The sequence below is a fragment of the Bison bison genome, unplaced genomic scaffold, assembly GCF_000754665.1.
Source record: "Bison bison bison isolate TAMUID 2011002044 unplaced genomic scaffold, Bison_UMD1.0 scf7180017864068, whole genome shotgun sequence".
Taxonomy (NCBI): domain Eukaryota; kingdom Metazoa; phylum Chordata; class Mammalia; order Artiodactyla; family Bovidae; genus Bison; species Bison bison.
The window spans coordinates 5,330,075-5,340,981 of record NW_011494640.1 but is presented as its reverse complement, the minus strand read 5'-3'; the positions used below and the strand labels follow the sequence as shown (position 1 = coordinate 5,340,981).

The following is a 10,907-nucleotide window of genomic DNA, read 5'->3' as shown; positions in this document are numbered from 1 at the left end:
AGTCCCCTCACTTTGAGTTCCCTTTGTACCCCTGCCTGCCTCTTACTATTTCTCTATAATCACTCCTCTCTTTTTCTTGGATGTATCTTTCTTCTCCTCCCTAAACCCTGTTTCTCTTTTCCTCCTTCAATTCCTCTTTCTGACTCTTCATTACATGTGTATCAGTGAGAATATAAGCTCCATGAGGGCAGGGATCTTGTCTGTTTTGCTTGTTGCTGAGTCCTCAGAAGCTAAGGCATGTGGCCAGAACACACCTCAGCTCAATGCATCTCTGTGGAATGAATGTGTAACAAGCAGCATAGTTTAGAAAATATTCAAATTATGTATTTTTCATCCTTATACATTGTATGCTACTGCTAAGTCGCTTCAGTTGTGTCTGACTCTGTGCGACCCCATAGATGGCAGCCCACCAGGCTCCTCTGTCCCTGGGATTCTCCAGGCAAGAATACTGGAGTCGGTTGCCATTTCCTTCTCCTTATAATAGTCAGGGTTCCCTAATTATGAAGTTAATCAATTTTCGGGAAAGGGCAGAATCTAGCCCAGGATCTCAGTCGAGGCCACTTTGGAGATACTACACAAAATCTCAGAAACACAAGAGTGAAAGGGGATTTCTATGTTCCAAAAATTATTTTTATACACCAACAAGAAAAGCTCAGAGGTCTGAATGTCAAGTGTTCCCAGAAGTTGTTGGTAGAGAGAACTCAGCATGTGACAAGGAGGCAGCGGGGCTGGGGACTGGGAAAAAGAGTCAAGGGGAGGAGAAGGGTAGGGAGGAGGTTCTGGTCCCTTCCCAGGTCAGACCCCAAGACTGAGGGGTATTGGCAACAAGCAGAAAAATTGGGAAAATGTCCAAAGCAGTGAAATGCATGTCATGATTTCAGTTTGGGCGCTGAGAGGAGATTTCCTCCCAGGGTGCCACATTCCCTCCTAAGGGCTGGGAATCCAAGACAATCCCCACTAATCGGCACATCTTGAACTAAAGAAACAAGGAGAAAGGAGAGGGGCAGGGGAAGAGGGAGAAAGTGCAGAGGAAAAGGATAAAAGGTGATGAGCATGAAAAGGAATAAAGCAGAGGGTCCAGAAAAACACAAAGTTACATACAGTTTTGTTTCTTGTGCTGCAAATAACATGCTTTGTCATGCATGGAGTCAATGGCATGCTGAGCATCTCTGCGGGTGGTTTTGAACACTCGATGACCACAAATCTAACCCCAGTTTGGGACTGGGAATCTGGATCCTGCCTGCACATTCAGGTTTTTGCTTTGTCTGTTCTTCTTGGCTCTGAACTTGCACTGGACATTGTGTGTGCTAAGTCACTTCAGTCGTGTCCGGCTCTGTGTTATCCTATAGACTGCAGCCCCCCCGGTTCCTCTGTCCATGGGTGTTCTCCAGGTAAGAATACTGGAGTGGGTTGCCATGCCCTCCTCCAGGGGATCTTTCCGACCCAGAGATTGAACCCATGTCCCTTGTGTCTCTGGCATTGGCAGGTGGGTTCTTTATCACTAGGGTCACCTGGGAAGTCCCGTATCTCAAAATTGTCTGATGCCTCCTGTCCACCTCCGCCTCATTCCTTCCCAGTGCTAAGATAAAAGAAGCCTGTTGGAAGCAACATGGTTCTCTCTTTGTGGGGCATAGTCCTTGATGAGATGGTCTAGGCACTGGGGTGGAGTTGGCCATGTGGCTGAAGAGAAGAACCCTAATGAACACCAAGGGAATGACAACTTCATCTTTCTTGCTCACCTTTTGAGAGACATTTTTTCTGTCTTTTTTTTGAACTTGACCAGTTATGTATTTTTCTCTTCTTTTCTGAAACAGAAAAGAAAATCATCTTTTATGGCTATCTATAGCTATGGTTTTCCCAGTGGTCATGTATGGATGTGAGAGTTGGACTGTGAAGAAAGCTGAGCGCCAAAGAACTGATGCTTTTGAACTGTGGTGTTGGAGAAGACTCTTGAGAGTCCCTTGGACTGCAAGGAGATCCAACCAGTCCATTCTAAAGGAGATCAGTCCTGAATATTCATTAGAAGGACTGATGCTGAAGCTGAAACAGCAATACTTTGGCCACCTGATGCGAAGAGCTGACTCATTAGAAAAGGCCCTGATACTGGGAAAGATTGAAGGCAGGAGGAAAAAGGGATGACAAGGATGAGATGGTTGGATGGCATCACCGACTCAATGGACATGAGTTTGAGCAAGCTCCAGGAGTTGGTGCTGTGATTCATGGGGTCGCAAAGAGTTGGACACGACTGAGTGACTGAACTGAACTGAATTGATAGTGATCTACAAATTTGAAATTTTTAAGTAAAATTTTTTCTATCTTCCTATCACTTTGGGGAGGAAAGAGACCCAGGAGCCAATGTGAAGAAACTACTTGGAAATGAAAAAGGATTGAATAAAGAATAACAGAGATGTGGCAAATTATTAACATTAAAATATGCCATTTTTTCTAATAACTAGTTTTTTCAAGACTAGAAGAAAATATATAGAGAGATTGTTATAAGCCATAGATATAAATGATCTTCTTAGCCAAACTCAAGGCCAAAAATCATAAAGGTAAAAGATGAACAGATTTAACCATTTAAAAAACTTAAATGCCCATACTTCAAAAAGTATCCATGTGATATTAAAATAAAACTGGGAAATTCCAATATATGTAACATTAGAGGATGAATGTCCTTAATAGATAAAATAAAAAATGAATAGCATACTAAGAAAATGGACAAAAAGCATGAATTGAAAGTACATAAATTAAATTAAAGCATAAATTAAAAGAGGAAATACAAATGAAAAAAAATTTTAAAAAGCATCTTTAGACCCCCCCCCTCAAAAGTCCAAAAAATTCATTGCTTGGTTTGAATTATACCCAAACTTGTAAAAACTTCTATCATATCTGGGTTGATGAGGATGCAGTTAATGAGCACTTGTGTTGTTAAAGGGAACAACAGCAAAACAGTATAACAAATATGAAATTTAAGATATATAGACTCTAACCAAGTAATTTACACTTAGAAATTAATTCAGAGGAAATTATTGGGCAATTGTGTACAGATACCAACACATGCAATATGATTTCTATTTTTATATAAAAATGGGAAGTATCCTAACTTACCGCCAATAGGTTATTATTGAAATAAATTGTTACTCATGCAGTAATGAGTTGTATATCCCCTCCCTTCCGAAAAAGGAAAATAGATAATGGATAACATTGATACAATGAGAAAAATGTTTTGAAGTGTTTATAGAATAGACTATGCAGAATAAGCATGTGTGTGTATATATACATATATATAATGTATATGCATATAAATATATATATGTAAAGAATGTACACACATATATGTACATGAATGCAGACCTTTTTGTAAGGTACAAAAATAAGGTGGCAGAAGCAGATTAAATAGATATTTCACTTCCTGATTAATAACTTTGCATACTTTTGGCAGATTTTATGAGGAACTTTACATGGGGCTGGACAGGATGGGCTACTCTTCAGTACAAGCTGAACCAGATCTTGGCTTAACCTGCACAGCGAATTTCTCTGCCAGGCATAGTTCTCTGCAGGACAGGGGTCTCCAGGACAGCTGTCTGCTATGGATGGTGCTGAGATCCATGCTGCTTGGCAAGGAAATGGTAGCAGAATTACTAAATTTAACCTGCAGATAGAGTCCTATAGTGGAGGAGATGTGCCTCTCCTTGATCTTGCCTCTTTCCTTTCTTGTGGGCTGTAGCCCAGTGAAGGGGATGCTGCATGGTAAGGATGATAGAGCGACAGCCAGAATGAGCCATGTATGGTGCCAGCCCCGACCACCTACTTCTGTATAGGAGAGAGAAATAAGCCTTTTTATCTCACCCACTATAAGGAGGGGGAGGGTAAGTGGTGGTTTTCTGTCACATCCAGCAAGTTAGTCTTAATGGCCACAGAGTGTTGCTTTTATAGTACTTTTTTTTTTTAATGTTGCAAAAAGTTAAATTACTGCTGTAAAAAGCACACATCTTTTTCTGGCTTGGATATCCTAAGGACATAACAATCATTAAAAATAATATCAAATCTACCCTACCAGGGACCAAATAAGTTCTTTACACTTACGCTTTTTCCCGGGAGATTTTTCCAAAGACAGTTTACTGTCATCATCCATGGAATCTTGAAAGTAATAAGAAAGAAACTTTTGAATAAGCAATCTTTGTATTCATTTCCATCAATATTGAGTTGGTAAAGCTTTAACAGTATTATTTCTATCCCTTAATATAATGGGCTTCCCTGCTGGCTCAGAGGTTAAAGCGTCTGCCTGCAATGAGGGAGATCAGGGTTCGATCCTTGGGTTGGGAAGATCCCCTGGAGAAGGAAGTGGCAACCCACTCCAGTATTCTTGCGTGGAGAATCCCATGGAGAGAGGAGCCTGGTAGGCTACAGTCCATGCGATTGCAAAGAGTCAGACACGACTGAGCTACTTCACTTTCACTTTATTATAATGGAGAATGGAGGCTCCTCAAGAGGGCTCTAGGGACCAAGATTCTCTAGTCCTGCGCATGCACACAACAAAGTCAGGGCTTCATGCTCAGGTATAGTATTACATTTGCGTTTATGACTAGCTGTTCACTTCCCAGAAACATCATGTGAGAAATATGGTGATTGGGGTTTTAGGGAAAAACTGGATGGCTTGGCAGTGTAATAAAGTACCATGAATATACTCAGAGCATGAACTCTTCACGGTAGAGAAAGAAAGTGAAAGAGTCGCTCAGTCATGTCCACCTCTTTGTGACCCCATGGACTGTAGCCCGTCAGTCTCCTCTGTCCATGGAATTGGCCAGGCAAGAATACTGGAGTGGGTAGCCATTCTCTTTTTCAAGGGGTCTTCCCTAGCCAGGGATCAAAACTGGGTTTCCTGCATTGCAGGTGGATTCTTTACTGTCTCAGCCACCAGGGGAGCCTTAACAGTGATGGGTTGCCCCCTAATTGTTTCTTGGGATGAAAAAACTTAACTCTTTTCATGTATAAAGCATAAATAAATATATCAAGTACAGAAATGGATGTATAATATACCTGTGTTATTAAAATACCCTGGGGGGTAGGGTTCATGATTAGAAAACAATATCTAGATGGGCTCTCTGGAGCAGCGATAATGAACAAATGGCTGAGAAACACTGACTCAGTAAAACAGCTCTAAGTCTGGGTTCCTGATTATGCACTGTGAGACTTGCGATCCCTCACCTTTGCCATGGGTGATTCTTGGTGGTGTGCTGGGTGGCTCCTGGGGTCTCTTCCCTTCATCCATTTCTGAAGTATTATCACTGATCTCTGGAAAAAAAAAAAAAAAACAGCATTCATGTCACTTTCCCCTCTGGAAAGTCAATGGAATCTCCCAGAGAACCAGGAAGGACCTTGAACACTCTGGAGTTGAAGGCTGGAGGTTCCAGTCTTGCTTGAGCCTCCAAGACACCCTCCTGAGAATAATTCTACCACTGATCTGTCTGCCAGTCAGGGGAGGGCCATAGCAAAGCTGGTCAGTAATGGTTCCACTACTAACAGAATGTCCTTTGGGGAGCCGTCATTTGAGCCTCTGGACCAGAGATTCAAAGTGAGGTTGTGAACCCCTTGGAGAGTCCTGAAAACTCTTTCAGGAGACCTTCCAGGTCAAAATTGTTCTCATAATGAGATGTTCTTTGCCTTTTTTTGCTATGTTGGCTTTTGCACAGATAAAGCAGGTAAAAACTCTGGTGCTTCAGTACAAATAAAGTCCCCAAATCTTAGAATTACCTATTGCGTTCTCCACCACCACTTACTCAACATGAAAAAAACAAACAGCAGTTTCATTTAAGAATGTTCTTGATGAAACAGTTAAAATTATTAATTGTATTAAATTTCTACCCTTGAGAACACTTCTTTTTAATAGTCTATGTGAGGACTTCCCTGGTGGTCCAGTGGTTTAGACTCTGCCTTGCAGTGCAGGGGACACAGGTTCGATCCCTGATTAGGGAACTAAGATCCCACATGTTGTGGAGTGACTAAGCCTGTGCTCCACAATAGAGAGTCTGTGCACTGCAGTGAGAGATCCTGCATGACGTAACTAAGACCTGATGCAGCCAAAAGGAAAAAAGTCTATGTGAAAAATTGGGGAGCACATATAAAGTAGTTTGTTGCGTCTTGAAGTACCATGATTGTCTCAAGAATAATACTCAGGTGATTGAGTTGTAAGCTCACTGTAAAATCCAGTAAACCAATACTTTCCAGTTGTATATGCTATTATAAAGTCTGGCATGAGTAGGAGATTCATTTGAAACACAAGATAGTGTGAAACATCTTACTACAACGGAGTATGAAAAGCTCATTGATATGGTTTCAGACTCTGGTTACAGCAAACCTTTAAGAAACTATCACTTGTGGAGTTTTGGTGTAGTATCAAATGTGAATAACCATAGATATCTCAAAAGACTGTTAAAGTACTCCCCCCTTTTGGCTACAGATTTGTGTGGCGCTGGATTTTCTTCCCATGATTCAACCAAAGGTAAGGGGGATTAAGAGGTACAAACACCCAGTTATAAAATAAATAAGCCAAAGGGATATAACATACAGTATAAGAAATAAAGTCAATAATATTGTAATAACTTTGAATGGGGATAGTTAATAAGTTACTAGACTTATGGTGGTGATCATTTTATAGTGTATGCAAATGAAACCCTTATGTAATGTACCTGAAACTAACATAATATTGTACACCAAACATATTTCAATGAAAGAAAAAAAAATTTAAAGAAGCTTTAAAAACAGAAAGCAATTGTTAACAGGGTATAGACTGTGTTATTAAAAGTGTTCTCTCAGCTCTCAATATAATACAGTAAAGATATGTACAAAAATATTGAAGAAGCACATTGAAAAGATAGTTAATAAAAATTTTTAGAAGAATCCAGCTTTGATTAAGGTAGACATTAAAGAGAGCTGCAAAAATGTAAAATGATACCACTCACCTAATATTTTTATTTGAAAAGTGACGACCCAGAGGGATGGTACGAGGAGAGAGGAGGGAGGCAGGTTCAGGATGGGGAACATGTGTACACCCATGGCGGATTCATGTTGAGGTATGGCAAAACCAATACAATATTGTAAAGTAATTAACCTCCAATTAAAATAAATTTATATTAAAAAAAGAAAAGTGTGCTATTTTCCATAAAAATATATTATTTATGGTAATAAGTTATTGGTTTATTGTGGGTTGCAGGAGAGAGCCTTCCACATTGAGCTTCCAGATGACAAATTCCATCACCAGCCTTACCCTCTGATTTAGGCATCTGGGCACATTCTGTCCTTCTCTTTTGTGTCCTTGTCATGACCTCTGTATTCCTGATTGAGTCGTCCTCTGTATGAGTCACCTGATGCAGTCCTTGGAGTGTCTTTTGGATCCCATGCCCAGGTAAGGCTGCCCCTGGCCAAACAGTGATTTGGGTACAGTTTTAATTGGAATCCCAGTGGCCCTCCTCCTTCCCTGAATAGTGATTGCCTTCTCACACCCCTAGTCTCCCCACTGTGAGACCTTGGTACCCCTGCTCTGCACCTCACTTTTCTCCTGCTATCTCTTTGTAGTTATGTATATATATATTTTCTTGTATGTACTTTCCTTTCCCCTGAAAACTTACTGTCTATTCTCACTCTCTGTGCAACTTGTTGAAATCAATCAGATTAATCTGGGGGAATCCCAGAGCACTGGGGCTGATTTCCTGTTTCCTGGCTTCAGACCCCAACTGCCAGAAAGTGCCACATCCAAGTAAACATGGTCAGATGGTCTGTTTCAGCAGAGGAGGGGTCTTGTAAAGCACTTTTCCAGGTTCCCTAGGGCCTGTGTGTGATACAGGAGACAGGAGAGACCCAGGATGCCTCTAGTAGGGAAAGGGCAAAAAGGTATCAAAGAATTGAGAGGCAGGGGCCCTGCAGTGGAGGGTGAGGCTGAGACCCAGAGGATGAAGGGGAGTGGGAGTGGGAGTGTTAGCACTGGGGCTCTCTTTTCCCTTTATTTTGCCAATGGATTTTGTATTTACATCTTTGGACTAGATTTTTTTACTGAGTGCCACATTGACTTCTCTGGTGGCTCAGATGGTAAAGAATCCATCCATCTGCAAGGCAGGAGACCAGGGTTTGATCCCTGGGTCAGGAAGATCCCCTGGAGAAGGGAATGGCAACCCACTCTAGTATTCTTGCCTGGAGAATCCCATGGACAGAGGAGCCTGGCAGGTTACAGTTCATGGGGTTGCAAAGAGTCAGATATGACTGAGTGACTTGCATTTTCAAATTGGTGTACTGTGGGGAGATTGTCTCCTTGATTTCTCAGTGCTTCTGTGAAAAGCTCTAGCTTCCTGAGACACAAAAGAATATATAAAAATAGGAGATGTCTTCTTTCACTTCCCCTAGAATTATTTCACTTTTCACATACCATAGAAATTAAATCTCTAGCTAGTTAATTACTGCCTGATCCAAAGAGGTGATAAAACTGCTCATTCTGGTCATGATCAAATGTTTGTGGCCAGGGCTAGGCTCCTAGGTTAAGTCCCACAGTACCAGGACATGGAACACTCCATCCCTAGGTGTTCACATGTCAAAAGGGATGGAGCCCAGAACTTGGAGACTCTTTAGTAAAAGCTGGAGACACCTGGGGTTTCTTTGGCTCTTAGAAAGAGGCATTTACATTCTCCCAAATTAGGGTGAAGACTCAGGATCTTTTCAATCTTATCTCAAAGCAGTTAAAAAAAATTGCTTTTCTCTTTTCAGGAGCAGAAGAGGATGTCCTGTATACAAACAGAAAATCCATCCTTCTTTCTCCTGTGTCTACAGGATGTAATCTGCATTCACACAGAAGATTCCATCAGTTCCCTCCTCGTTCCTGTGGGTCTGCATATGAGAAATGCTACAATGTCGAACTGGTTGTGAATATCAATAAAGAATTCTTCTCCCTGACCCAGGTGCTTTGTGGTTTTATAATAGTCATATTTCTAAAGAACATCACTCTGTAGGAGGGGGTAATCCCGTGGTTCTTGACAAACCACACACATGCATAGACAGTTAGCACCAATCTTGAAATGAACAAGTCAAAAATTGAATTCTAAAAATTTCCCTCAATATATTTGCATCCTTTCTCAGCAACAGCATCACCTACCATTCACCCAGCCGTTTAAGCCAGAAACTGAAGAACAAGCCTTGATTTCTCTCTCTCATTCTCAGCTTCCAATTTACCAAATCTTGTCAACTCTACCTCCAAACTGATCTTGAATAGACCTTCTCTCCAACGTCTGCCAGATCTGAATCCAGGCTGCTGTCAGCTCCCACGGCATCTGCCCCTTAAACGGGTGCCCTATATCTTTTCTATTTCCAATTCATTCTTTACATAACACCATAATTTTTTGTTGGTGAAAATTGAATCATGTCATGTACACACTGCTATATTGAAATGGATAACCAACAAGGCCCTACTGTACAGCCCAGGGAGCTCCCCTCAATGCTATGTGGCAGCCTGAATGGAAGAGGAGTTTGGGGGAGAATGGATGCTGAGTTCCTTTGCCGTCCACCTGAAACTATCACAACATTGTTAATTGACTATATAATCCAATATAAAATAAAAAGTTAAAAAAATTGGATGATGTCACTTCACAGACTAGGTCTCTTCAGTGGCTCCCTACTGCACTTAGAATAAAATCCCATCTCCCACACCTTGGCCAACAGGGATGAGCTGTCTCTGGCCTCCAGCCCCTTCTTGTTTTCTCATCTTACTTCCTTGGTGGCTATTTTTCTGCTGTCTCTTCTTTGAGGTGGCCCAGATACATCTTTTTCTTTTCTTTCCTGAAAAGATACAGATCATCTTTTATAGCTACAAACATTGATCTATCAACCTCATATGTCAACAATGCTTAGCTTCAAATCACAGTGGCCAGGAGGTCATTGGTGATCTTTGGTGATGCTGAAATTCTAAAGCAGCAGAGGAGAGAGAGATGTAAAGAAATGGATACAATACGTTTGGGTAACTCATTTCTAGAAGTTTCATTGTGAAACAGAAGGGAGAGCGATGGATGACCTGAGAGGAGGATCAAGAGAAAATTCCTTTTATGAACTGTGATAGGATTGGGCATTGGTTGAATGAATATCCTTGTGAGAAAGTGAAAGTCGCTCAGTCATGTCCAACTCTTGTGACCCCATGGACTGTAGCCCGTTAGGCTCCTCTATCCATGAGATTCTCCAGGCAAGAATACTGGAGTGGGTTGCTGTGCCCTTCTCCAGGGGATCTTCCTGACCCAGAGAACCTGGGTCTCCTGCATTGCAGGCAGATTCTCGACCATCTGAGTCACCAGGGGGAGATGCTGAATTCTCAAGAAAGAGAGGGACCATAGAGATGGTCAGGAGAGGTGGAAGGGTTGCTTTGGAGAAAAGGAAGGAACTGGAAAGGAGGGGGCAGATGCAGGGTTTACCGGGTGGGAGCAGGAAGAGAGGGAATTCTCATCTGATGCTTTTGTATGAAACAGGAGGAAAGGTCATCTGATGTGCAAAAGGGAAGCAGTGAGGTATAAGAGGTTTGAAAATAAAAAACTGTTTTTTTTTTAGATTTGAGAGGATCTTGAAAGTGGAGAGTGAAATAGTTGGCTTAAAGCTTAACATTCAGAAAACGAAGATCATGGCATCTGGTCCCATCACTTCATGGGAAATAATGGGGAAACAGTGGAAACAGTGTCAGACTTTATTTTGGAGGACTCCAAAATCACTGCAGATGGTGACTGCAGCCATGAAATTAAAAGACGCTTACTCTTTGGAAGAAAAGTTATGACCCCCCTAGATAGCATATTCAAAAGCAGAGATATTACTTTGCCAACAAAGGTCCGTCTAGTCAAGGCTATGGTTTTTCCTGTGGTCATGTATGGATGTGAGAGTTGGACTGT

At 41.5% G+C, this 10,907-nt stretch overlaps 1 protein-coding gene across 5 annotated transcripts in view; it reads right to left on the bottom strand.

The window, feature by feature from the left end:
• Positions 1–10,907, bottom strand: part of SP110 (SP110 nuclear body protein) — a 50,159-nt gene that overhangs the window by 20,339 nt on the left and 18,913 nt on the right. For 3 of the 5 annotated variants that reach the window (XM_010836989.1, XM_010836990.1, XM_010836992.1), the window contains exons 7-11: positions 9,691–9,819; positions 7,268–7,417; positions 5,209–5,295; positions 4,087–4,140; positions 1,740–1,805 (exon numbers count right to left, since the gene is read on the bottom strand). In XM_010836989.1, coding sequence (XP_010835291.1) covers positions 1,740–1,805; positions 4,087–4,140; positions 5,209–5,295; positions 7,268–7,417; positions 9,691–9,819 — 486 coding nt within the window. The remainder of the gene's footprint in view (positions 1–1,739; positions 1,806–4,086; positions 4,141–5,208; positions 5,296–7,267; positions 7,418–9,690; positions 9,820–10,907) is intronic. The other 2 variants (XM_010836993.1, XM_010836991.1) reach the window with 2 other exon arrangements.